This window comes from Gobius niger (genome assembly GCF_951799975.1).
Source record: "Gobius niger genome assembly, chromosome: 4".
Lineage (NCBI taxonomy): Eukaryota > Metazoa > Chordata > Actinopteri > Gobiiformes > Gobiidae > Gobius > Gobius niger.
In genome coordinates this window covers 34,782,503-34,810,414 of record NC_136855.1, presented here as the reverse complement: position 1 = coordinate 34,810,414, position 27,912 = coordinate 34,782,503, and the positions used below count along the sequence as shown (strand labels likewise).

The window sequence follows — 27,912 nt, the reverse complement described above, 5'->3', positions numbered from 1 at the left end:
TCGTGGAGATGGTCGTGGGGATGGCTGTGGGGACGGTCGTGGGGACAGCCGTGGGGGAGGGAGTCGCAGAGGTTGTGGGAGGCGCCTCGATTGGGGGCTCTGTTGTTGTTGGAGTGATGGGGATCTTTTCTCCAGGCTGTAGCACACATAGGCATTACAATGAATACTTAACCGATAAAAGCTCAACTTTAAAGGGAAGCTAAATGGCTAAGAATTGCTATAATTACCTTGTATTCCTTCATGTCATAGACACACACGTTTTTAGGAACTGAAACATAGGACATAGGACAACAGTGAATATCTAACATGACCAGTGCTCATGTGTTTGTGTAAGAGAGCTGGACCTACCACACTTGTACTCCTGACAGCAGACGCCATCCGTCACATTCATAGTGAAGCCCAGGGGACACGTGGGAGGTTTGGGACAGAGGTTTTGCTTGCACTCTGAGAGAATGAGATTCAGACATATTTTGAGGATGGTCATTATAAAAAAATACTACAAACACTGGTGAAAAAAATGTAGCCCAGCTCAAAGACTCACAAGGCATACTGTCTATTATCTACTGTCACACACAGGAAAACTTACTCCTGTTTGCTATAAAGCCTTTTCGTAAAAGTAACATTCCAATTCTTAGCTGTCCTTTCACTCAGCACAAAGAAACAAACACACACAGTGGACAAAAGATGATTCACGCCGACTTGGTCATGAGTCTTTTACTGACTTCTCTGCACCCGTACTTGACTCATATTGCTGGAGTGTGAAGTGTGTTTTGGAGACATATTGTTGAGGTGAGTGAAGCATGCGCACTGACCACAGGTCTGTATGGGGCAGCAATCCTTGATCTGGCTCACGACCTGCTGTCCAGGCTCAGAGCAGTTGACAGCAACCTTATCTGGACACTTCAAAGGTGCACACTGGGTGCTCACAGAGTCTTTGTCGCAGACACACAGGTTGCAGTCACTCGTCCATGTTTCTCCAGGCTGTGAACAATGCACACTTTACAGCTCAACAGCTAAACTACCATGTAAAAGTCAATCACGTGAAACGAGTAGTGATATATGTACTGCTTTTCATCCTTATAATACAGATAACTGACTCTTTGCAAAAGGTTACAAACCCCATTACAGGACTCATCTGAACTCACCTGTCGTGGCTTTCCATCAGACCCAACGCACACATCTGAAAGTCAACAATATATAAATGAACATACTATGGATATTAAAGTCGAAATCATATCTCTGTGCAGGTCACTAACCGCAGGTGCTGACGCACAACGGGTTGACCTTGTTGAACACAGTAGTGTCGTTTGGACAGAAGCAGCCCTCCAGCACAGAGTCGTTGTCCGCCTTGTACTTGTCATTGTACCTGTCGCGTGTGGGACAGTGGTTATTTGGAAATGTAATACTTTTTTATCCCCTTAGCAAAATGTATCCTCAGTAATCCAGCTTATTTCTGAGTTTCTGAGGTGAGTGTCAAGACACAGTTCATTAGGTCTGTATTGGTGACTCAGTACTGTACCTGTTGTCGCATGTTGACGGCACCTCGGGACCAAGCGCTTTGTACACCTTGTTGTCTGGACACTTGTACTCTGGGGAACACATATTTCAATCAAATGTCATAATTTTACATGGAAGATATTATGGGAAAAATAAACATACGTTGAATCGAGTTGGGTTGGGTAATGTGCTATGTTTTTTTTTGCCTTTGCTTAAAGTCTCTCAGCTATTGTGCCTTTGTTATTAAATACTGCCGAAAACTTTTAATGCTGTAATACAACAATAATAACTTCATTTTGTTGAACTATGCCAGATACTGTTTAAGGCGGGCTAGAAAATATTTTTTTGGCTGTTCTTGTTAAAAAAAAAACACACATTCTAAAAATCTGATCCATCCTCCACCCCAATAATCACCTAAAGTCATTTTATTTGATTTTTGTGTGAATGCACCCGAAAAAGCAACACCAACAAAGCTTAGTATGTTGTATAACTAAGCTGTTAAGGTGTATCTAACCACAGAGCCCGTTGGTTTGGTTCCTCCAGTTGAGGAAGACTTCAGCCTCGGCGCACTCGCTGGCATAGGCCTCCATGCTGGCGCAGGGATTTTCACACGCGTCTTTCACGCATGAGCGAAAATAGGGGTCCACTGGTACGACTTTGTGGCACTCCTGGAAAACCCTGTTAAAAAGAGGAAATGTTACCAAAAAATATGGAGCTATCTGTAAATTAGTTTTTATCCACAGCCCAGGAACTTCTCATTATTAATTCACGCAAGTAAGTTGGAGGATGCACCTTGTCCCATAACACAAATATGCGGTCGCATGAATAGACCAGAGCCTGACTTGAACCGTTATATGACAAATGTTACTACCTGAGCCTCGGTTGGTCATCAAAATGGACATGGGGGACTATTGGGGAAAATGTGGGAAAAATTAGGGAAATTCAGAGGAAGAATTTGGGAAACTTGGGAAAAAAACATGGAAAAAATGGCTCAAATGGAGGAAAAAAATAAGAAAAAAATAGGGAAAGATTTTGAGTAAAAAATTGGTGGCCGGGGGATTCGGGGGGAGAATTGAACATTTTGGGAAAATTGGGGACAAAACAGTAGAAATGGGAAAAAAGTGGGAAAATTAGGAGAAATGATTACATTATTGTTCTGTTTTATGGTTCTATATGACAAATTGTTTAGTATACAGTAGGTATCGACAAAGGTTTTGTTCTGGTATCGGTATCAAATACAAAGTATGGTTTAAATACAATTATCGGAAAATAGATGGTTCCCATTCCTAACACTACGTAGCATTAAACCCAATGTGTGGAATAAAATCCAAGGCTTACTGGTGAAAAATTGTTTTAATTTAGTGGGCTAACCCTAAAAAACAATTGATCCTGGGGCGTCCTGCTAACCACCCATACAGCCGCTGGGTCACTGAAAGGTCACATACGCAAGTTGCATAATGCACCTTTTAAGAAAAATAGCATTGTCGGTGTCCAGCTAATTATTAGGAACCCATTTAGAATCGCTGTCATATTTGGGCTTTCTTTTTTAGCGGCGTTTTACAACAGTTTAGATCCTCATGTCACGTGGCAAGAAATAACCTGGAGTGTTCTGCAGTGAGGCTTTGAACAGTGCTTTTTTAAAGTTTTTCCTACTTACACTTTAAAAAAGTTAAAGCATAAACTAGGCTGACTTGTTCTTATTCACTGCACCCCATACTTCCTTCTAACCTGCTGTTCAGCTTGTTGCAGACTTCCGGTGAGCAGGGAGAAACAGTTGGAGGGCTAGTAGGGGGCACTGTGGGCTGTACACATTGCTCCCCTGTGACCACCCACTGACCGGCAGAAGTGGAGCAGGTCTCGACTTGGCCGTTGGGAGCGCGGCAGTCGTTGGTCTGGGAGTTGTCACAGGTGCCTTTAAGAGCAGAAGTATATCACTGATGTAGCATTAAATATTAGAGAAAGACTCAACAAGCAAGAAAACCCAACGACACACAAACACAGACACCCACTGGCTGAACGTAATATGTGACAGTTGAAAGTGTGCTGCAGTTCTGTTTCTATGAGTTCCAGTTTGTCAAGTGAATTAAAAGATAAGAAACATTTGACAGTATCTAAATTGACACCTCATTAGGGAAACATACGTACCACACTGTCCTTCAGTGTTATTTCCAAATAGGGACTGAAGCAGCTTGATCCTGATCGATGAAGCTGAATAGCGCACTTTCGCCTTGATGGCAGCTATTTTCAGTTTGACAACAACATCTGATCCTATGATCCTGATGTCTTTGTTTTTGTATGGGGCATAGACTTGCACTTCATTCACATAAATCTGAAAAAACACAAAGTCGCATTAAAACAGCAGAATGCAGAAAAAAAATAAGCATAAAAACAGTGGATGAGCGGTAAATCACTTTACTTTACAGCACTGTACTAGCGTGCTAATACGGTGTAAATGGCAAAGTTGTAACATTTTAATTGAGATGCACTTTACTTTCAAAAATGTCTACCTGGTTCTGGACTGCTCCTGAAATCTTTGCTTGCTTTAAAACTACCACATCAGACTGGTAGGCCACAGTGAGAGTGTGTGAACAGAAAGTATCGCCACCAGAGGAATCACATGCCTCTTTGGTCATACTAATAGTCAGGTTATACTTGGAAATAATCTCTTTGACGAGATAGTACGTGCAATTTTCTGCAAAAGTGTACGATTTTCCATCAAACGTTAAGTAGTTTTTCTGGTTCCAGACTTTGCAGACACCTGTCAGAATAAAATACAAAATCAAGGCATGCAATGTGTCCTTCAGCATCAAAGATATGGTAAAGTAAAGTAACAGATCACTTACATGGGCATTCATAATCATAACAGCATCCTTTTTGATCAAGGACTTTGGCAGGTTGACGCCCGTTGGCACAGAATCCTGGGGATCGTGTAGGGCAAGACATGTTTGTAGTCGTGACCACACCATTGACACACTTAGCTGTGGTGCAGTTTCCAACCTCCCAGGTTTCTCCATTCTATAATACAAATATTCTTAGTTCTTAATTCACTTAGACAAAAACACAATGCAACTATATTCTGCTAATTAGTTTGGATTTTAAAGAGTATAGGAGGAAGTTTATATTTATGGGTTTATGTAGGTACAAGAATGTCGTAATTTCAAATGGAGGGCTTGTGCCAGTACTCAGAGGACGATTCAATGTTTTTAGAAAAAATCTCCAAACAAAAAAGTTCTTTGGTCCACAAATTGTTATTGTTAAACAAATATTATTTTTGTAAATAATGTCATATTTATCACGCTTTCATGATATGAAGTGACTGTGGTTTGTTGGGTCTGGACACTAGTGAGTGACTTCTTTTGCACTTTTTCCGTTCAAATCAACAATTACAAACTGCAGAATGACCTGGTATCAAACCAAGTATCTATTCCAAAACTTGTGGTTGACTCGCTGTTTGTTTGGTACTGGACCAGAAGATGGCACCGCAAAACGCCAAAGCATGTTTTGGCCCGCACGATTGTTGTGGGGCAGAGAACGCGTGTCCCCTTCAGGTCCAGTAATGGTTATACTACCTGATTACTGACACTCGATTTCCTGCGCATGGCTCATTATAAGAAGAGTCGGGTCAGCCAGCTATGCCAAAAGAAAGCCAGACTGGCTCAGACACTGCTACCTGGGTTGGTAATAGCATGATGAAATAACCTTATCTTTTTTTATTATGAAATGACGTGATGAAGAACAGGTCACAATAAATTGCTATGATAATTTCATATGATGAAATAATGTGATCCGTATTGTACGAAAGAGATATTATCTTGAAATAACATGATAAGAGGAAAAAGAATAACACTCACAAGTGAGCCTAATGTACCTCCGTAGTACTCGAACCTAATTTGTGCTAACAAAGAAATTTAAGTTTGGGCATTTTTTCTTTAACCTGTAATTAGATAGTTATCCTTTTTTAATTATTATTATTGATTCAGTTCATTTATTCATTCATTGGTAAAAAACATCTGGAAAAAGAATATTTTCTAATTTACTGGGTGTTCTAATTTCTATTTCTATATTTTTGCACATTTATGACATTGAATTTGTTATGGAATCACTCTTGGTTTTGCGTTCAGGAAATCTTCTCTGCTAACTTCTAGGTGTTTAAATATTCTGAACATTCAATATCTGACCTTTCTTGGAGGAGATTCAAGACTGCAGTCCAGGACAGTTGTGGCAGGGGTAATGGAGGATGTGTAAGGGGCAGTTGTTGAAACTGTGCCACTTGGAGTTGTTGTAATAGTTGTGGGACTGGGAGTCGAGCAATCCCTGAAATCAACCTCAACCATGCAACTTGAGTTGCAATGTGCAATGTAACAGAAGCCGGTCAAATCTGGGATATTGTATATCTGATCTCCTGTCAAAAGAAATTCAGTCAGAAAATTGGTACAAATACAATGATAGGTCTTGTTTAATTTTTTTTTAAAGTGTATTCAATAAAATCTCTCCAATCTGTACTAGAAATACATGCAAAAAAAGGTACCTGGTCTATAGGCTGTTCCATTGACATGACAGAAACAAGCTTCAGTAGAAGTTGATGGGAGTAATGTAGTAAACACTGTAGATACTGTAGAGGTGACTGTTGTGGTGTTAAGTACTGAAGGTTTGGTGACGGGAATCGTGGTTGTTGGTGCCTCTGTAACAACAATTGGTGTTGTCTCACCGGGTGTTGTGACAGATACTCCAGTTGTTGTAGTAGTGACTGAAGGTTTAGATGTAACCACGGTTGTTTCAGCACCTGTCGTTGTGACACCTGGAGCTTCAGTTGTTGTTTCCACCACAGCTGTTGTTGACCCTGTCGTTGGGACAGTAGGGAATTCTGTAGTTGGTTTTGTTGTGGGACCAGATGTGGTTGTTTCAAGTGTCTCTGTTGTCTTACTGGGTGTTGTGACAGATACTCCAGTTGTTGTAGTAGTGACTGAAGGTTTAGATGTAACCACGGTTGTTTCAGCACCTGTGGTTGTGACCACTGGAGCTTCAGTTGTTGTTTCCACCGCAGCTGTTGTTGACCCTGTCGTTGCGCCAGTAGTGACTTCTGTAGTTGGTTTTGTTGTGGGACCAGATGTGGTTGTTTCAAGTGTCTCGGTTGTCTTACTGGGTGTTGTGACAGATACTCCAGTTGCTGTAGTAGTGACTGAAGGTTTAGATGTAACCACGGTTGTTTCAGCACCTGTGGTTGTGACCCCTGAAGCTTCAGTTGTTGTTTCCACCACAGCTGTTGTTGACCCTGTCGTTGGGACAGTAGTGACTTCTGTAGTTGGTTTTGTTGTGGGACCAGATGTGGTTGTTTCTAGTGTCTCTGTTGTCTTAGTGGGTGTTGTGACAGATACTCCAGTTGTTGTAGTAGTGACTGAAGGTTTAGATGTAACCACGGTTGTTTCAGCACCTGTGGTTGTGACCCCTGGAGCTTCAGTGGTTGTTTCCACCACAGCTGTCGTTGACCCTGTCGTTGGGACAGTAGTGACTTCTGTAGTTGGTTTTGTTGTGGGACCAGATGTGGTTGTTTCAAGTGTCTCTGTTGTCTTACTGGGTGTTGTGACAGATACTCCAGTTGTTGTAGTAGTGACTGAAGGTTTAGATGTAACCACGGTTGTTTCAGCACCTGTGGTTGAGACCCCTGGAGCTTCAGTTGTTGTTTCCACCACAGCTGTTGTTGACCCTGTCGTTGGGACAGTAGTGACTTCTGTAGTTGGTTTTGTTGTGGGACCAGATGTGGTTGTTTCAAGTGTCTCTGTTGTCTTACTGGGTGTTGTGACAGATACTCCAGTTGTTGTAGTAGTGACTGAAGGTTTAGATGTAACCACGGTTGTTTCAGCACCTGTGGTTGTGACCCCTGGAGCTTCAGTGGTTGTTTCCACCACAGCTGTTGTTGACCCTGTCGTTGGGCCAGTAGTGACTTCTGTCGTTGGTTTTGTTGTGGGACCAGATGTGGTTGTTTCAAGTGTCTCTGTTGTCTTACTGGGTGTTGTGACAGATACTCCAGTTGTTGTAGTAGTGACTGAAGGTTTAGATGTAACCACGGTTGTTTCAGCACCTGTGGTTGTTACCCCTGGAGCTTCAGTTGTTGTTTCCACCACAGCTGTTGTTGACCCTGTCGTTGGGCCAGAAGTTACTTCTGTAGTTGGTTTTGTTGTGGGACCAGATGTGGTTGTTTCAAGTGTCTCTGTTGTCTTACTGGGTGTTGTGACAGATACTCCAGTTGTTGTAGTAGTGACTGAAGGTTTAGATGTAACCACGGTTGTTTCAGCACCTGTGGTTGTGACCACTGGAGCTTCAGTTGTTGTTTCCACCACAGCTGTTGTTGACCCTGTCGTTGGGCCAGTAGTGACTTCTGTAGTTGGTTTTGTTGTGGGACCAGATGTGGTTGTTTCTTGTGTCTCTGTTGTCTTACTGGGTGTTGTGACGGATACTCCAGTTGTTGTAGTAGTGACTGAAGGTTTAGATGTAACCACGGTTGTTTCAGCACCTGTGGTTGTGACCCCTGGAGCTTCAGTGGTTGTTTCCACCACAGCTGTTGTTGACCCTGTCGTTGGGCCAGTAGTGACTTCTGTAGTTGGTTTTGTTGTGGGACCAAATGTGGTTGTTTCAAGTGTCTCTGTTGTCTTACTGGGTGTTGTGACAGATACTCCAGTTGTTGTAGTAGTGACTGAAGGTTTAGATGTAACCACGGTTGTTTCAGCACCTGTGGTTGAGACCCCTGGAGCTTCAGTTGTTGTTTCCACCACAGCTGTTGTTGACCCTGTCGTTGGGACAGTAGTGACTTCTGTAGTTGGTTTTGTTGTGGGACCAGATGTGGTTGTTTCAAGTGTCTCTGTTGTCTTACTGGGTGTTGTGACAGATACTCCAGTTGTTGTTGTAGTGACTGAAGGTTTAGATGTAACCACGGTTGTTTCAGCACCTGTGGTTGTGACCCCTGGAGCTTCAGTTGTTGTTTCCACCACAGCTGTTGTTGACCCTGTCGTTGGAACAGTAGTGACTTCTGTAGTTGGTTTTGTTGTGGGACCAGATGTGGTTGTTTCAAGTGTCTCTGTTGTCTTACTGGGTGTTGTGACAGATACTCCAGTTGTTGTAGTGGTGACTGAAGGTTTAGATGTAACCACGGTTGTTTCAGCACCTGTGGTTGTGACCCCTGGAGCTTCAGTTGTTGTTTCCACCACAGCTGTTGTTGACCCTGTCGTTGGGACAGTAGTGACTTCTGTAGTTGGTTTTGTTGTGGGACCAGATGTGGTTGTTTCAAGTGTCTCTGTTGTCTTACTGGGTGTTGTGACAGATACTCCAGTTGTTGTAGTAGTGACTGAAGGTTTAGATGTAACCACGGTTGTTTCAGCACCTGTGGTTGAGACCCCTGGAGCTTCAGTTGTTGTTTCCACCACAGCTGTGGTTGACCCTGTCGTTGGGACAGTAGTGACTTCTGTAGTTGGTTTTGTTGTGGGACCAGATGTGGTTGTTTCAAGTGTCTCTGTTGTCTTACTGGGTGTTGTGACAGATACTCCAGTTGTTGTAGTAGTGACTGAAGGTTTAGATGTAACCACGGTTGTTTCAGCACCTGTGGTTGTGACCCCTGGAGCTTCAGTGGTTGTTTCCACCACAGCTGTTGTTGACCCTGTCGTTGGGCCAGTAGTGACTTCTGTAGTTGGTTTTGTTGTGGGACCAGATGTGGTTGTTTCAAGTGTCTCTGTTGTCTTACTGGGTGTTGTGACAGATACTCCAGTTGTTGTAGTAGTGACTGAAGGTTTAGATGTAACCACGGTTGTTTCAACACCTGTGGTTGTGACCCCTGGAGCTTCAGTTGTTGTTTCCACCACAGCTGTTGTTGACCCTGTCGTTGGGCCAGAAGTTACTTCTGTTGTTGGTTTTGTTGTGGGACCAGATGTGGTTGTTTCAAGTGTCTCTGTTGTCTTACTGGGTGTTGTGACAGATACTCCAGTTGTTGTAGTAGTGACTGAAGGTTTAGATGTAACCACGGTTGTTTCAGCACCTGTGGTTGTGACCCCTGGAGCTTCAGTTGTTGTTTCCACCACAGCTGTTGTTGACCCTGTCGTTGGGCCAGTAGTGACTTCTGTAGTTGGTTTTGTTGTGGGACCAGATGTGGTTGTTTCTTGTGTCTCTGTTGTCTTACTGGGTGTTGTGACAGATACTCCAGTTGTTGTAGTAGTGACTGAAGGTTTAGATGTAACCACGGTTGTTTCAGCACCTGTGGTTGTGACCCCTGGAGCTTCAGTGGTTGTTTCCACCACAGCTGTTGTTGACCCTGTCGTTGGGCCAGTAGTGACTTCTGTCGTTGGTTTTGTTGTGGGACCAGATGTGGTTGTTTCAAGTGTCTCTGTTGTCTTACTGGGTGTTGTGACAGATACTCCAGTTGTTGTAGTAGTGACTGAAGGTTTAGATGTAACCACGGTTGTTTCAGCACCTGTGGTTGTGACCCCTGGAGCTTCAGTTGTTGTTTCCACCACAGCTGTTGTTGACCCTGTCGTTGGGCCAGTAGTGACTTCTGTAGTTGGTTTTGTTGTGGGACCAGATGTGGTTGTTTCTTGTGTCTCTGTTGTCTTACTGGGTGTTGTGACAGATACTCCAGTTGTTGTAGTAGTGACTGAAGGTTTAGATGTAACCACGGTTGTTTCAGCACCTGTGGTTGTGACCCCTGGAGCTTCAGTGGTTGTTTCCACCACAGCTGTTGTTGACCCTGTCGTTGGGCCAGTAGTGACTTCTGTCGTTGGTTTTGTTGTGGGACCAGATGTGGTTGTTTCAAGTGTCTCTGTTGTCTTACTGGGTGTTGTGACAGATACTCCAGTTGTTGTAGTAGTGACTGAAGGTTTAGATGTAACCACGGTTGTTTCAGCACCTGTGGTTGTTACCCCTGGAGCTTCAGTTGTTGTTTCCACCACAGCTGTTGTTGACCCTGTCGTTGGGCCAGTAGTGACTTCTGTAGTTGGTTTTGTTGTGGGACCAGATGTGGTTGTTTCAAGTGTCTCTGTTGTCTTACTGGGTGTTGTGACAGATACTCCAGTTGTTGTAGTAGTGACTGAAGGTTTAGATGTAACCACGGTTGTTTCAGCACCTGTGGTTGTGACCCCTGGAGCTTCAGTTGTTGTTTCCACCACAGCTGTTGTTGACCCTGTCGTTGGGCCAGAAGTTACTTCTGTAGTTGGTTTTGTTGTGGGACCAGATGTGGTTGTTTCAAGTGTCTCTGTTGTCTTACTGGGTGTTGTGACAGATACTCCAGTTGTTGTAGTAGTGACTGAAGGTTTAGATGTAACCACGGTTGTTTCAGCACCTGTGGTTGTGACCACTGGAGCTTCAGTTGTTGTTTCCACCACAGCTGTTGTTGACCCTGTCGTTGGGCCAGTAGTGACTTCTGTAGTTGGTTTTGTTGTGGGACCAGATGTGGTTGTTTCTTGTGTCTCTGTTGTCTTACTGGGTGTTGTGACGGATACTCCAGTTGTTGTAGTAGTGACTGAAGGTTTAGATGTAACCACGGTTGTTTCAGCACCTGTGGTTGTGACCCCTGGAGCTTCAGTGGTTGTTTCCACCACAGCTGTTGTTGACCCTGTCGTTGGGCCAGTAGTGACTTCTGTAGTTGGTTTTGTTGTGGGACCAAATGTGGTTGTTTCAAGTGTCTCTGTTGTCTTACTGGGTGTTGTGACAGATACTCCAGTTGTTGTAGTAGTGACTGAAGGTTTAGATGTAACCACGGTTGTTTCAGCACCTGTGGTTGAGACCCCTGGAGCTTCAGTTGTTGTTTCCACCACAGCTGTTGTTGACCCTGTCGTTGGGACGGTAGTGACTTCTGTAGTTGGTTTTGTTGTGGGACCAGATGTGGTTGTTTCAAGTGTCTCTGTTGTCTTACTGGGTGTTGTGACAGATACTCCAGTTGTTGTAGTAGTGACTGAAGGTTTAGATGTAACCACGGTTGTTTCAGCACCTGTGGTTGAGACCCCTGGAGCTTCAGTTGTTGTTTCCACCACAGCTGTTGTTGACCCTGTCGTTGGGACAGTAGTGACTTCTGTAGTTGGTTTTGTTGTGGGACCAGATGTGGTTGTTTCAAGTGTCTCTGTTGTCTTACTGGGTGTTGTGACAGACACTCCAGTTGTTGTAGTAGTGACTGAAGGTTTAGATGTAACCACGGTTGTTTCAGCACCTGTGGTTGTGACCCCTGGAGCTTCAGTTGTTGTTTCCACCACAGCTGTTGTTGACCCTGTCGTTGGAACAGTAGTGACTTCTGTAGTTGGTTTTGTTGTGGGACCAGATGTGGTTGTTTCAAGTGTCTCTGTTGTCTTACTGGGTGTTGTGACAGATACTCCAGTTGTTGTAGTGGTGACTGAAGGTTTAGATGTAACCACGGTTGTTTCAGCACCTGTGGTTGTGACCCCTGGAGCTTCAGTTGTTGTTTCCACCACAGCTGTTGTTGACCCTGTCGTTGGGACAGTAGTGACTTCTGTAGTTGGTTTTGTTGTGGGACCAGATGTGGTTGTTTCAAGTGTCTCTGTTGTCTTACTGGGTGTTGTGACAGATACTCCAGTTGTTGTAGTAGTGACTGAAGGTTTAGATGTAACCACGGTTGTTTCAGCACCTGTGGTTGAGACCCCTGGAGCTTCAGTTGTTGTTTCCACCACAGCTGTGGTTGACCCTGTCGTTGGGACAGTAGTGACTTCTGTAGTTGGTTTTGTTGTGGGACCAGATGTGGTTGTTTCAAGTGTCTCTGTTGTCTTACTGGGTGTTGTGACAGATACTCCAGTTGTTGTAGTAGTGACTGAAGGTTTAGATGTAACCACGGTTGTTTCAGCACCTGTGGTTGTGACCCCTGGAGCTTCAGTGGTTGTTTCCACCACAGCTGTTGTTGACCCTGTCGTTGGGCCAGTAGTGACTTCTGTAGTTGGTTTTGTTGTGGGACCAGATGTGGTTGTTTCAAGTGTCTCTGTTGTCTTACTGGGTGTTGTGACAGATACTCCAGTTGTTGTAGTAGTGACTGAAGGTTTAGATGTAACCACGGTTGTTTCAACACCTGTGGTTGTGACCCCTGGAGCTTCAGTTGTTGTTTCCACCACAGCTGTTGTTGACCCTGTCGTTGGGCCAGAAGTTACTTCTGTTGTTGGTTTTGTTGTGGGACCAGATGTGGTTGTTTCAAGTGTCTCTGTTGTCTTACTGGGTGTTGTGACAGATACTCCAGTTGTTGTAGTAGTGACTGAAGGTTTAGATGTAACCACGGTTGTTTCAGCACCTGTGGTTGTGACCCCTGGAGCTTCAGTTGTTGTTTCCACCACAGCTGTTGTTGACCCTGTCGTTGGGCCAGTAGTGACTTCTGTAGTTGGTTTTGTTGTGGGACCAGATGTGGTTGTTTCTTGTGTCTCTGTTGTCTTTCTGGGTGTTGTGACAGATACTCCAGTTGTTGTAGTAGTGACTGAAGGTTTAGATGTAACCACCGTTGTTTCAGCACCTGTGGTTGTGACCCCTGGAGCTTCAGTGGTTGTTTCCACCACAGCTGTTGTTGACCCTGTCGTTGGGACAGTAGTGACTTCTGTAGTTGGTTTTGTTGTGGGACCAGATGTGGTTGTTTCAAGTGTCTCTGTTGTCTTACTGGGTGTTGTGACAGATACTCCAGTTGTTGTAGTAGTGACTGAAGGTTTAGATGTAACCACGGTTGTTTCAGCACCTGTGGTTGAGACCCCTGGAGCTTCAGTTGTTGTTTCCACCACAGCTGTTGTTGACCCTGTCGTTGGGCCAGTAGTGACTTCTGTAGTTGGTTTTGTTGTGGGACCAGATGTGGTTGTTTCAAGTGTCTCTGTTGTCTTACTGGGTGTTGTGACAGATACTCCAGTTGTTGTAGTAGTGACTGAAGGTTTAGATGTAACCACGGTTGTTTCAGCACCTGTGGTTGAGACCCCTGGAGCTTCAGTTGTTGTTTCCACCACAGCTGTTGTTGACCCTGTCGTTGGGACAGTAGTGACTTCTGTAGTTGGTTTTGTTGTGGGACCAGATGTGGTTGTTTCAAGTGTCTCTGTTGTCTTACTGGGTGTTGTGACAGATACTCCAGTTGTTGTAGTAGTGACTGAAGGTTTAGATGTAACCACGGTTGTTTCAGCACCTGTGGTTGAGACCCCTGGAGCTTCAGTTGTTGTTTCCACCACAGCTGTGGTTGACCCTGTCGTTGGGACAGTAGTGACTTCTGTAGTTGGTTTTGTTGTGGGACCAGATGTGGTTGTTTCAAGTGTCTCTGTTGTCTTACTGGGTGTTGTGACAGATACTCCAGTTGTTGTAGTAGTGACTGAAGGTTTAGATGTAACCACGGTTGTTTCAGCACCTGTGGTTGTGACCCCTGGAGCTTCAGTTGTTGTTTCCACCACAGCTGTTGTTGACCCTGTCGTTGGGACAGTAGTGACTTCTGTAGTTGGTTTTGTTGTGGGACCAGATGTGGTTGTTTCAAGTGTCTCTGTTGTCTTACTGGGTGTTGTGACAGTTACTCCAGTTGTTGTAGTAGTGACTGAAGGTTTAGATGTAACCACGGTTGTTTCAGCACCTGTGGTTGAGACCCCTGGAGCTTCAGTTGTTGTTTCCACCACAGCTGTTGTTGACCCTGTCGTTGGGCCAGTAGTGACTTCTGTAGTTGGTTTTGTTGTGGGACCAGATGTGGTTGTTTCAAGTGTCTCTGTTGTCTTACTGGGTGTTGTGACAGATACTCCAGTTGTTGTAGTAGTGACTGAAGGTTTAGATGTAACCACGGTTGTTTCAGCACCTGTGGTTGTGACCCCTGGAGCTTCAGTTGTTGTTTCCACCACAGCTGTTGTTGACCCTGTCGTTGGGCCAGAAGTTACTTCTGTAGTTGGTTTTGTTGTGGGACCAGATGTGGTTGTTTCAAGTGTCTCTGTTGTCTTACTGGGTGTTGTGACAGATACTCCAGTTGTTGTAGTAGTGACTGAAGGTTTAGATGTAACCACGGTTGTTTCAGCACCTGTGGTTGTGACCCCTGGAGCTTCAGTTGTTGTTTCCACCACAGCTGTTGTTGACCCTGTCGTTGGGACAGTAGTGACTTCTGTAGTTGGTTTTGTTGTGGGACCAGATGTGGTTGTTTCAAGTGTCTCTGTTGTCTTACTGGGTGTTGTGACAGATACTCCAGTTGTTGTAGTAGTGACTGAAGGTTTAGATGTAACCACGGTTGTTTCAGCACCTGTGGTTGAGACCCCTGGAGCTTCAGTTGTTGTTTCCACCACAGCTGTTGTTGACCCTGTCGTTGGGCCAGTAGTGACTTCTGTAGTTGGTTTTGTTGTGGGACCAGATGTGGTTGTTTCAAGTGTCTCTGTTGTCTTACTGGGTGTTGTGACAGATACTCCAGTTGTTGTAGTAGTGACTGAAGGTTTAGATGTAACCACGGTTGTTTCAGCACCTGTGGTTGTGACCCCTGGAGCTTCAGTTGTTGTTTCCACCACAGCTGTTGTTGACCCTGTCGTTGGGCCAGAAGTTACTTCTGTAGTTGGTTTTGTTGTGGGACCAGATGTGGTTGTTTCAAGTGTCTCTGTTGTCTTACTGGGTGTTGTGACAGATACTCCAGTTGTTGTAGTAGTGACTGAAGGTTTAGATGTAACCACGGTTGTTTCAGCACCTGTGGTTGTGACCCCTGGAGCTTCAGTTGTTGTTTCCACCACAGCTGTTGTTGACCCTGTCGTTGGGCCAGTAGTGACTTCTGTAGTTGGTTTTGTTGTGGGACCAGATGTGGTTGTTTCTTGTGTCTCTGTTGTCTTACTGGGTGTTGTGACAGATACTCCAGTTGTTGTAGTAGTGACTGAAGGTTTAGATGTAACCACGGTTGTTTCAGCACCTGTGGTTGTGACCCCTGGAGCTTCAGTTGTTGTTTCCACCACAGCTGTTGTTGACCCTGTCGTTGGGCCAGAAGTTACTTCTGTAGTTGGTTTTGTTGTGGGACCAGATGTGGTTGTTTCAAGTGTCTCTGTTGTCTTACTGGGTGTTGTGACAGATACTCCAGTTGTTGTAGTAGTGACTGAAGGTTTAGATGTAACCACGGTTGTTTCAGCACCTGTGGTTGTGACCCCTGGAGCTTCAGTTGTTGTTTCCACCACAGCTGTTGTTGACCCTGTCGTTGGGCCAGTAGTGACTTCTGTAGTTGGTTTTGTTGTGGGACCAGATGTGGTTGTTTCTTGTGTCTCTGTTGTCTTACTGGGTGTTGTGACAGATACTCCAGTTGTTGTAGTAGTGACTGAAGGTTTAGATGTAACCACGGTTGTTTCAGCACCTGTGGTTGTGACCCCTGGAGCTTCAGTGGTTGTTTCCACCACAGCTGTTGTTGACCCTGTTGTTGGGCCAGTAGTGACTTCTGTAGTTGGTTTTGTTGTGGGACCAGATGTGGTTGTTTCAAGTGTCTCTGTTGTCTTACTGGGTGTTGTGACAGATACTCCAGTTGTTGTAGTAGTGACTGAAGGTTTAGATGTAACCACGGTTGTTTCAGCACCTGTGGTTGTGACCCCTGGAGCTTCAGTGGTTGTTTCCACCACAGCTGTTGTTGACCGTGTCGTTGGGACAGTAGTGACTTCTGTAGTTGGTTTTGTTGTGGGACCAGATGTGGTTGTTTCAAGTGTCTCTGTTGTCTTACTGGGTGTTGTGACAGATACTCCAGTTGTTGTAGTAGTGACTGAAGGTTTAGATGTAACCACGGTTGTTTCAGCACCTGTGGTTGAGACCCCTGGAGCTTCAGTTGTTGTTTCCACCACAGCTGTTGTTGACCCTGTCGTTGGGACAGTAGTGACTTCTGTAGTTGGTTTTGTTGTGGGACCAGATGTGGTTGTTTCAAGTGTCTCTGTTGTCTTACTGGGTGTTGTGACAGACACTCCAGTTGTTGTAGTAGTGACTGAAGGTTTAGATGTAACCACGGTTGTTTCAGCACCTGTGGTTGTGACCCCTGGAGCTTCAGTTGTTGTTTCCACCACAGCTGTTGTTGACCCTGTCGTTGGGACAGTAGTGACTTCTGTAGTTGGTTTTGTTGTGGGACCAGATGTGGTTGTTTCAAGTGTCTCTGTTGTCTTACTGGGTGTTGTGACAGATACTCCAGTTGTTGTAGTGGTGACTGAAGGTTTAGATGTAACCACGGTTGTTTCAGCACCTGTGGTTGTGACCCCTGGAGCTTCAGTTGTTGTTTCCACCACAGCTGTTGTTGACCCTGTCGTTGGGACAGTAGTGACTTCTGTAGTTGGTTTTGTTGTGGGACCAGATGTGGTTGTTTCAAGTGTCTCTATTGTCTTACTGGGTGTTGTGACAGTTGGTGTAGTAGTGACTGAAGGTTTAGATGTAACCACGGTTGTTTCAGCACCTGTGGTTGTGACCCCTGGAGGTTTAGTGGACATTGAAGTTGGTGCAACCTCTTCAGTAGGAAGCCATGGATTAGAGTGAAACAGAGATAAATTAGATACATCTGATATTAACCATCAATTACGGCAATAACATGTTATGTTTGTTTTATATTAACGTCATACCGGATGTTGTAAAAACAAATGTTGTAGTCGGAACACCTGTGGTTGTGATAACACAGGAATATAGTTGTCTTTTCACTTCTCCATCTTTTCCACATGTAGCTGTGATGCAATTCCCAAGACCATCGGTGGTGTTGTATATTACATCACCATATTTGTAGATCCTTCCATTAATAAAACAAGTACAAGCTGTTGACAGAGTTAGATGCATTTAAGCAACACTGGATTTTTTGTAAACTTTGATTATATACTGTCATGCTCACCACTTGTATTGTATCTGCAGTTTATTCCAGTATCTGTGCACCCACTTAAAATGATAATTAAAAAAAGATAAAAACTGAATCAAAAGATGATCAAGAAACAAAATGTACGTATTCATAGTATTTTTTGTTGTAATTTTTCTTGTCGGCACAATTCGTAAGACATGTCCACCTTGATGCTGTTTGGATTGAATTGCCTTGTACATTATTAGCACCATTTTTTTATTTATGCAGTTGACAAAAAACTGCCTTGTATTCAACAGAAACGATGAGAGAGAGGAGGAAAAATGAATATGTACCAATGTGGACTGCGATTTCTGGAGTTATGAAAATCTCAGGGTCAAAGTTTAGTCATTTCTGTGAAGCTAATGTTAAATTGTGCACCTTTTTTTTAAATTACAGAACACAGTAGAATTGTGTTTAGAATTAAGTGTTGTGCTGCGGTATACCAAGTGTAGCAGTTGTTGGAAGGAACGTCATCTCCAATATTGTAATGATTGCCATTGTTGTCATAACAGCCGCACTGATCTTTGGTGACACACTTCATGTCGTCTTCGTCAAAAAATGGCTTACTTGCTGGGCATTGGGGATAACAACCTACAACAAAATGTTTGAGTTAACAGCAGAAAGGTACAATCTCAAACTAGGAACACAGTTATTAAAGCCAAGTGTAATGCCAAAATCAAGCAAGCTTTTGAATCTATATTTTCATTATCAGTCGCATGAAACTGCAATTGCAAATAATGATGTGGTTTTGCATCATGTCTGCTGTTAATGAAACAAAAATCTACCCAGTGCACTGACAAAGAGAGAGCAAGGTGTCCAAGATGTTGACAGCATGTTTTTTGTGAAATGTCAACTTGTGCTTTTCTACCTTCATAAGGCTCAATAGATACAGACGGCATCTCGTCATAGAAGGGGTCATGGCTTCGCCGAGGGGGAAAATAGAAACTTCAGAGAAACACAATTTTCCACTCTTTTTAACCATTTTCTGGTGGAATATGAGCTTATTTACCACACATAAATAAAGTCAAGTGTAAATCGGGCCCATGTGGATATTTTCTCACAGCAGATTGTTCAGTAGAGGTGAAAAAACGGCAGACGTAGCTAGCGCTAGCTAACTGCTAGCATTAGCCCCATGCTAACATGAAGCATCAAGTTAGCATTGTCCTTTATGTATGTATTTACGGGCTGTTGAACCACTTTGCTCCTCACCACTTCTTTGTATCTTTATTTAGTAGAAAACTATATTCATAATTCAGCATTTGTTAAAGTAGTTTTTGAATAATTAAAGAAAGTTTAGATTTTTCTCCAAATTGTTTTCCCCCTTAACTGTTTTCAAACATGACCATATATGGGCGATTTCAGAGATGCAGTCTGTATCTATGCACTTTATAGCAAGGAACCAGTCACCTCTCACACTCTCATTCCAATGTATGCAGACACTAGAGACAAGGTCTTGCCCAAGGACATGACGACAGAGGACATCTTCAGGATCTGGAATTTAAACCCCCAACCTTCCGATCCTGAGGCGACCCACTCTATCAACTGCGCCCAGTTTAGATTTTGAGATTGGGGCATAACTGGCTCTAAAATGTGGTGCCCTTGAACCAATTAATAGCAAATGTCCCCAAAAAAGTCTGTTCTCTTCAAGAACGATTTAAACCGGATCCTTTCCAGATTGATATTATTGTTGGAATGTTATTTGCGATACATGCAAGAACATTTCTGAAGAATTTCAAAAAAGAAATTAAAAAAGAAACAAGACAAAGACATTCCAGCACCACATAGTAGAATACAAGCCTTACCTTCAACTGCTGAGATAAGATCGGAGCATTTCCCAGACGGGTTTCTGCAGGTCTTCATGCAGTTTGCTCCACAGGGCTTGTAGTGCCACTCACAGCCTCCAGGGGAGTTGTAATAGTCACAGAAAATAGCTGCACAGAACAGGCACCTTCAGAATCTCCTCTGGTGTAAATATTTTGTTGACTACATGATTGCTTATGTCGATACTCACGGCACAACTTTGGCGTTCTCCAGCGCACACACACACTGGCTTCGTTACAAGCTTTTGCGTAGGCAGCCACAGCAGTGCAAAAACACTCACAGTCCCCACCGGTGTCGCAGGCACAAGAGTCTCTGACACACGAGTCAAAGTATGGGCCCGGGTCCACCTTTGCCACAAATACAGTACAGTTACCAACACACAGCCAAAATGCATTCTGGATACAAAACACAGAGGTTAAGGTCTCTAACCCCCGACCTGAACCAAGGACATTACCCAAATCTAAAAACTTTGACTCTCTAAAAAATTGTCAAAATAGAGACAAAAATGAGGATGAAAACACCACAAAAAAGAGACAAAAAAGTGACTAAAGAGCGACAAAGCAGCAATGGAAGAGTGACAAAAACGTGCAACAATAATGCAACAAAAAAGTGCTAAAAATATGGCGAAACCATGACAAAAAAACAAATGAAAAAACAATGAAAAACCCAGACAAAAACACAACATAAACACTTCAAAAATGTGACAAAAACGCGGCAACAATGCGGCAAAAAAAGTTATGATCAGTTTTGTAGGCTGTAGATTTCAAATGAGGCACGACACTGTTGCTCTCCAATCTCCACTTGAGAGGCTTGTAGATTTGGATAAAGACGGACTGGAGAAAAAGGTGCTCGGTTAAAGCGCAAAAAACATCATATCGCGATATTAGGTGAAGCAATGTCCTTATCGCAAGAAGCCACAATATATCGCAACATCATGAAAGTCTTCATCAGACTGAGATCGGCACATTTTTTTTCACATTTATAAATGTGTAAAAGGTCTAGTAAGTTTTAGCTAAACATTTCCTGATGCTGATGTAGTGTTTTCTAAGTCTTGTCTTGACACAACTTGCTGAATAACTGGGTACTTACAATTTGTGTTTAGAATGGAACATATCATGTTGAAATGGTTTAGTGAAATATTCCAATTATGTTGTTATTGCGATATTGCACAGCGGTATCACAAATCGCAAGTTATTTCAATATTGTGCAGCCCACAGTGCACAGGTTCAATTTGAGAAGGAAGGGCGCAGAGTTTCATGAAAAGCACTTCTGTCCAACTGTTAAACATGGGGGTGGATCCATCGTTCTTTAAATTGAACACATTTGAACGAGTAGAGGAAATAATTTCAAGCCAATGCTGTGGCAGAGTTGTGAGCACCTGTGAGTGGCAGGCCTGGAAGGTGATGCCGGTGATGATGCTGCATTGTTTCTGAGACCAGGCTTTACGGTATCTGTTGGAGGAGCACGGGTCTTGGACCACCTTAGCCCCAGGGCAGGTCGACTCCGACTTCCAGCTGTTCCCGAACACCAAACTGTCAGTGACGACCTCGTGGGAGCGTGTTGTGAAGTCGTTCCTGCTGTTACCGTCATAATTTCCGCACAAACCACACACATGGCCCTAAAAGCAAAAGAGCAATTGTTCATAAACTGATCATAATCATAATCATTTATTAATGGCCACACAACAGAGTTGGTGGAATTTCTTTTCGGTACAGCATATTGAGCTCACATCTCCTGTGCTGTTTAACTGAGGTACGACTCACTGCAACAGGCTTCTATACAACTAATATTCTTCTTGCTATATCATCATTTTCTGAACCTGGCCTTGAAGTACACAAATTTGTACGTGAGATTTTCCACCTCTCAATCCCACCTTCTCCCAACGTTGAGTTTGTTTACCTTATACTCCGGATTGAGTTTAATAAACAGACTGGTCTTCATATCCCACATGAGGATCAGGCCAGTCTTCAGGGTCACCACCAGGTAGAGGCCCATCTTCTGCAAGCGATCAGGGCGAGACTGGCTGCTTCCCCGCACCACGTGGAAGCCCTCGTCGCGGAACTCAAACTCTGCGTCCTGCGGAAATTTGTCAAATAGTGTGTTTCAGCTTGTGGGAACAAAGAACCCATGAGTAGTTTCTGTGAGGTAAATAAAAAAAAAATCTAAACACTCATTTCAGACAGAGGGATGGGCTGCTCTCTCTCTCTCTCTCTCTCTCTCTCTCTCTCTCTCTCTCTCTCTCTCTCTCTATATATATATATATATATATATATATATATATATATATATATATATATATATATAATATATGTATATATATGAAAAACCTGTTATATATTACTGTTATAGTGGCAAATGTGGCAGTTATGTTCATAAATAAAAGAAACAAATTAAATAATCATGATAATGAGTTCAGTATATAGTGAGTCCTTGAGTAGAATGGACAATCTTTCACTATTATTAGACATTTATATGCATATTTAGCACACACTACTAAAGTTGAGATCAATGCAGTGACGTGCTGGGTAATCGCGGGAGATTCCTGGTGGGGCCACACTACGTTTGGGCCGTCAGAAGAAAAAGAAAAATCTATTAATAATGGACAGTTGTACTGTGCAGGCCCAAAGGCTTTAACTGAGCTGCAGCAGGAGATTGCCCTGCTGTTTTGGACATAAATAAAGGTACACAAATGTTTTTGTCTTGTAAATCTATAAAATAATGACTGAGATCGGCACATTTTTTTTCACATTTATAAATCTGTAAAAGGTCTAGTTAGTTTTAGCTAAACATTTCCTGATGCTGTTGACATCAGAAAGAACCTTCATATGGCACTTTGCATTCAGTGCGCTGCAAAAAGGAGACGCCATTGGACTCTTATTTGACTTAGATCAGGGGTGTTGAACACACGGGTAATTGAGCTTGTTTAAATGGATAAAGTTCCCAGGACGAAATGAGGTGGAAGAAGTATTTATTTTTTGTTGCTCTCAAGACAATTGTCCAATCAGAGAGCTGAATGAGCTCTTTGGGATGCCAGATCCCTTTGGAAATGGACATGAAGGGGATTCTCTCCTACTTTCACAATTCCAGTACTTGTCAAACGACCAACCTTCAGGGTTTAAGACGATCCACTGAACCACCTGACCCAAAGAAGTCTAGAAGCATTTTACCATATTTTTAACATATGTGGTCATTTCTCTCATTACAAATACTCTGTGTTTACCACACTGTAGTTGATTAGCCTCTGTTGTACCTTTAAACTTTGTTCCCCCTTATTTTTCTTTTAAAATCTTTGGGAATCACTAAGGATTTGTACTTTTGGATCCAGGGCGAATGAATGAATTGTACAGCCCAATTCATTCATTAGAAAACAATTGTGTTATAGGTGTTGACATTACCCCCAGGTACATCCTGATGGTCCGGGAGCAAGTGGTGCCTGTCGTCCCACAGGGCACATTCTCAGTGATGATTCTGAAAGTGCCATTGCTCGAGCTGCTGCAGGAGTCCTGACACAAAGACAGAAAGAAAAATCGTTTGTAAGAAATTTTGAATTAATCTAAATTTGTTGAACGCTAACACTCGCACTTACAGACACGCTCTCATTCATCCTGGTCCCAACCAAATAAACAACCAACCAAACAAACAAAAGTAGCGGAAACCAGAGCACACAGAGGAAATCTATGTAGGCTCAGGGAGAACATGCAAACTCCACACAGGTCCGGGGATCGAACCCAGGACCCTCTTGCTGTGATGCAAGATCACTACCACTGTGTCGCCATTCACGATTATGAATGAGAAAGAAATGAAGTGGAATATTTTGTAAACAGTGTTATCTCCAAGGGAGTCATATAAATATATTTACTATGGGGAAGTCTTTACCTGCAGTAGAGTGTACTGGCAATTCCCATTGAAGTCATATCGTTTGTCATCAAATGTAGTATAGTGACCATCTCCATAAATCCCACAGACAGCGTCACAGTGATTAGTGGTGCAGGAGAACTTTCGGTTTTTGCAAGTGCTGCAAAATGAACAAGCCACAAGAAGACAGTTAGTTACTACAATCAAAACATCAAACCGCGAGATACCTGCAAAGTAGTCCATCCGGCCAGACACATTTTTTTCACAGCTGTCCTCACCAGGTGTTGCAGTCCACTGTGATGGACTGTCCAGTCTTGTATGCTTTCCCGTTGTGCACGCAGGGACAATTGTCCTCCTCGATACAGCCCCCTGCCCCGTCCGACACCAGGCCGTCCGGACACATGCAGCCGGAGGTGCAGCTTTTGATGTACTGTGGTACATGCAAGAAAACAGAGGTCAGAGCCACCACACTTTCACACAGGAAAGGAAAGAAGAGTTGATTGAGGATCATGATGGGTGCTAAACTGGAATCTTGAAACCCCTTCGAACTCAAATTATGCACACACAAAAAAAGCAGCTCTTGTTCATTTAAAGTTTCAGTAAAATATTTTATGATAATGAGATACTACTTATTTGGTCCATAGAAAAAGATGAATGGAAATGTACTTACACAGGGCATATCCAAAGTGCTGCAGCTTTTCTGGCACTCGGTCCCGTTGGCTCCCGGTTTGGCGGAGGAGCACTCGAAGTACACCATGGGCGAGGTACAGGTGGCTGTCCCAGCACATGACACAAACCAAAATCTAATTTTGTCTATTAATTTGAGCCTGTTAGACAGATGAAATGAGCCTTACCTTTCAACTTAGTTCCTCCTGCACAGCTGAGCACTCCGTTTCTGCAGACACTGCAAACAGAGTGAGAAACCATTCACATTAATGGAGACGTATGTTTTACAAGGCATTAATGTACTGTGTTGCCTTAGTTACTAGCACATTATAGTAATCTGACTACTTTGTTAGGGTTCACTAAGCGAGTTCACTTTGTAAAAGTAGACTTTTTCACAATTTTGCTTGAAAACTGTGTGTTTAACAGTTTAGCTAATGTTTTTCAGAGCGTGCGTTTGATGACACACTATTTATTAAACTTTAACTAACTATGGCCTGCTTTTCTTTGCTTCTGAAAGGGACTGTAGCATGCTGATGCCTCTTATTGTGGCCTTTTGCTGTTTGTTTACTGATATCAAGCTGTTCATTGTGGGGTTTGGATCGCTTCTACAGCTCGGCTTGTGAAAATTGAGCTTTCAGCGTAAGTAAAATATAGTAAGTATATATAAATTGGCATACAAAGCCTGCTATATAGAAAACGCTAACACGTTACTTTCATTATAAAGAAGCGCACTAACATAACAAGTTTTTTTTTTAATTTATTTACGCGTCTTTCAGACCCTACTGTAGTGATAGGCTGGGTAGGAACCTTTCGATGCCTTGTATGTTCCTAGGGGACGACAATAAAATGTTCCGCTTTGACTTGAACCTGCTTTCGTCCTGTCTCTATCCTCTACATGTACCTATCAAACAATAGAACACCGACGGAGGCAGGGTTTTTCACTGTTTGCAGAGGACATTATAGTGTAACCAAAATAATAGGTTGTGTTCCCAGTGCTGAACTTGATGTAATGCTTTGAGTGATTTCACATTAAACTATACGTACACTTCAGAATGTTATGAGCACAATTTTGAACTCAGTCAAATGGGGGTTATATTTCTATTGCATCGACTCCCATGACAACCATACCAGGTGGTTCCGTCCACGGTTCCGGTCTGTCCCGCCAGGATGATCTTGTCCTTGTAGTAGCAGGGGCAGTCGGAGCTGGCGACACAATGGCCAATCTGGTTCATGTAGGTCCCCTCTTCACAGCCACAGCCGTCCACCACCGCGGTTTCGTCCTGACAGGTGTAATCGGGCTGGCTCAGGGCGCGGCAGGTGCGGCGGCAGCTCGTCATGTTGTAACTGTACGTGGTTCCCGTTGGACAATCCTTGTATTTAGCTGGAGACGGCAGAGAGGCAGTGTTACTATGATTTTTAGTCTTTCTTGTTTGCATGTTTTAGGAACTGATGTAATAATAGCCATGAACAGATGCTCCTCATGCAGCAAGCTCTCATTTAATGTAGCTGTAATTCACAACAAGTGGCTTATACTGTCCCCTCAGCTTGATTTATGCACGTGAAGTGAACATGTCTCACCACAAATGGTGTCTCTCCAGCCTGGGATGTTGACTCCAGCCATGGAGCAGGCCAGGATGTAGGTGGACATCACGGCACACATGGCCTGCTCGCTGTTGTGCCCGTTCCCGACACACACGTCGTATTTGCACTTCTGCAAAGCAACACTGTCAGCAAAACAGCAAACTGTACTATTCCTTTAATACGGTCTCAAAATTAACATACTAACCACAGTCATGCAGATAACCACAAAGATAACCACAAAGAAAGATTACTCAAATTGTAGGCTACTCAGTTTTACACATTTTTTCTGACAGCCATCACCGTGACGATGGAGCACCAAAACTCGGCATTGCATTCAAGGCAACTGGTAACTGGCAAATTTGGCAACTTGGATAAAATGCCTCAGATTACTGCTGCAACTGGCATTTACAACATGATCACAGTTTTATTCAAACCTCAGCTCAAACATAAACAAATTGTTTCATCAAGTCCCATTTAATGCACAAAAGTACCTCCATTGTCTCGTCCAAACTCTCACACTAGGTCCGGTTTGTGCCAAAGAAATGGCTGTAAACCTGTCAATTATGAAGACCCATGACGATTATTGAGATTGGCCAATGTTGAGATTGCGATTTTGATTAAGTTTCGATTTAATTGCCCAGCCCTGCCATGCCCTATGGATCTTCAACTATACTGCATGGTCTACGCCAGGCTCTCCCCAGTATTTAAGCCTATCCAGCTCATATGGTTGAATAAAGGCTAGGTTAGCCTGATTAGATCGTTATAATCACCTACGGCTCATTGTTGATTAAAAATGTGCAATAAACCACAAATGCGCCTGATGTGTGTCTTTGTAAAAGCCCTAGAGCTGCTGTAGCTCCGGTTCACACCACGATAATAATAACAGCATAACGCCGCACAGGAATGGGCAAGAGAATTACTCTTTTTATATTATTTTTTTTGTTTTTTTGCTCTGTAGATGTCAGGGTTCAATCAACTCTTGCCCGTGGGCCACCTGTTGGAGAGCCCCATTCTAGGAACATTCACATTTGAGAGAACTGATATACAACCAGCTTTACAAATTCAAAGTGTTTGTATAAGTTTGAACCAGTTTGCACTGTCAATCAATTATATTTTATCAATGTATATATCTGAGTTAAGTGCTGTAGAATTGTATTGTTACCAGAAAAAGAGAAGGAAGGAGTTATTAAATTGAAGACACATCCTGCTCACCTTCTGGTATGGGCCTGGATCGACAGAGGAATGACACTGGGCGAACACTCTCTTTGAGTCGGTCAGCTTGGAACACCAGCTTTCGGCGTAGCTCGCTGAAGACGGGAGCAGGGATGAGGTGAGAGAACAGTCCATTGGAAGAAGAAGATGAGCTGTGGCTGTGCGGCTTACCTGTGTTGAGGGCCTGGTTGCACGGGTCCTGCAGCTGTGATTTGATGTCCGAACAGCCCGATAACATTTTCCATGTGTTCACAAAAGCTGCAGGTGTAGCCTGCACGAGCCCACTCATCCCCATAAAGTCATCGTGCTCCTTGTCGTTAAAGTTCCCGCACAGACCTTTTCATCAATAAGAAGATCATGGGGGTCAAAATATCATTGTGTTTAAATTCATAACAGAAAAAATAGATATTTTATTCTATATATAAATTGTATATCCACTTTTTCCTTAAGAGCAGTGGAGCATGTTGTTATTGGTGTGAAAAGCTCAGGTAAGAACATATATCAGTATGGAAAAACGGTGGCCTGTTCCTTTAAGAAAACTACAATGTGTCACATGACTGTGAGACATAACGTAATCTCTGCAAATCAGTGGTAAGTGTGAATTAAACACATTAATGGTCGCAGCACACAGGCTTACCGACAGTTGTCCCTTTGAGATCGGTCTGTGCAATGGCATAGACCTGCATGACTGGGCTCAGCTGCACCAGGAGCTGCAGGCCCATCTTGGTGTGAATAGAGATGTAAAAAGACGAGGGCATGTACATGACGAGATCGGCTGTGGAGGTCAGAATAAGCAGAGGTTAGCTGGCTGGACGCACTCGCTTCCCTGTGCTCACAGCTGGACCGGACTCACGTGTGAAGAGAGGCAGCTGAGACTGGATGTTGTTCACGTATACCTGCCCGTCAGCGCGGATTTTAACCACCTGCAGTTTACGAAGGAAATGAGAGCTTTACGTCAACATGATTCTACCTGAAAGTACAAGTACATGAACATATGCACGAGCATTTTTACCATTAAGTTGTTGTTCAGGGCCAGGGTGACGGCACGGAGACAGCTCACAGAGTCTGTCAAACCGCACTTCTCCAAGTCTACGACCACAGCAAAGTTCGGCGCCACACTCCTCTGCAAATACATGGTTACTCTAGTACTGTAGGTTAAGGTCTTAAGGTCTGAACTTTATTGTCCCTGTTCAACTCTTCTGGGAAGGCTATCCACAAGGTTTACATGTTTTTATGGTGTTCATGGGGATTTTTCATAATTCTTTCACATTTGTGAGGTCACCCTTGTAACTGATGTTGGAAGGCTTGGTTTTCTCTCGGCGCTGTTCCTGAGCTAATCTGAAGTCCACATGAAGTTTGTAGCATGGCGCATGGTGTCATTTTGTTTGGCTAACACTTTGTAAAAGAATTGTTGTTGTTACCAAGTTGCTTCGGCTTTGTTACAGACTTTGGAGTATTTAGGATTGAGGGTTTTTCATGACGGCCCGAGATGTTAT

At 43.4% G+C, this 27,912-nt stretch overlaps 2 protein-coding genes and 1 long non-coding RNA gene across 3 annotated transcripts; all 3 read right to left on the bottom strand.

The window, feature by feature from the left end:
* Positions 1-13: 13 nt before the first annotated feature.
* Positions 14-890, bottom strand: LOC306961870. Its single transcript, XR_013792790.1, has 4 exons — positions 813-890; positions 349-444; positions 228-268; positions 14-136 (listed from the first exon to the last, which is right to left on the bottom strand). It is a non-coding gene; the product is annotated as an uncharacterized lncRNA (long non-coding RNA).
* LOC306961684 (intestinal mucin-like protein) lies at positions 890-6,113 on the bottom strand (the record flags this gene model as incomplete). Its single annotated transcript, XM_079554528.1, has 12 exons — positions 6,026-6,113; positions 5,676-5,899; positions 4,341-4,512; positions 4,005-4,255; positions 3,643-3,826; positions 3,226-3,409; positions 2,012-2,175; positions 1,520-1,589; positions 1,257-1,366; positions 1,146-1,180; positions 950-981; positions 890-893 (listed from the first exon to the last, which is right to left on the bottom strand). Exons 2-12 carry the CDS (start codon positions 5,829-5,831, stop codon positions 890-892), a joined length of 1,362 nt encoding a protein of 453 aa, XP_079410654.1. The 5' UTR covers positions 5,832-5,899; positions 6,026-6,113.
* A 190-nt stretch (positions 6,114-6,303) lies between these two features.
* Positions 6,304-27,551, bottom strand: LOC306961683 (mucin-2-like; the record flags this gene model as incomplete). The annotated part of the gene is made up of 18 exons (XM_079554527.1): positions 6,304-6,337; positions 17,725-17,872; positions 19,084-19,212; positions 19,293-19,449; positions 20,481-20,720; positions 21,002-21,178; positions 22,498-22,605; positions 22,979-23,117; positions 23,236-23,387; positions 23,628-23,731; positions 23,812-23,861; positions 24,752-25,004; positions 25,202-25,334; positions 26,417-26,511; positions 26,588-26,752; positions 27,054-27,191; positions 27,270-27,339; positions 27,429-27,551. 18 exons carry the CDS (start codon positions 27,549-27,551, stop codon positions 6,304-6,306), a joined length of 2,415 nt encoding a protein of 804 aa, XP_079410653.1.
* Between the last annotated feature and the right edge of the window lie 361 nt (positions 27,552-27,912).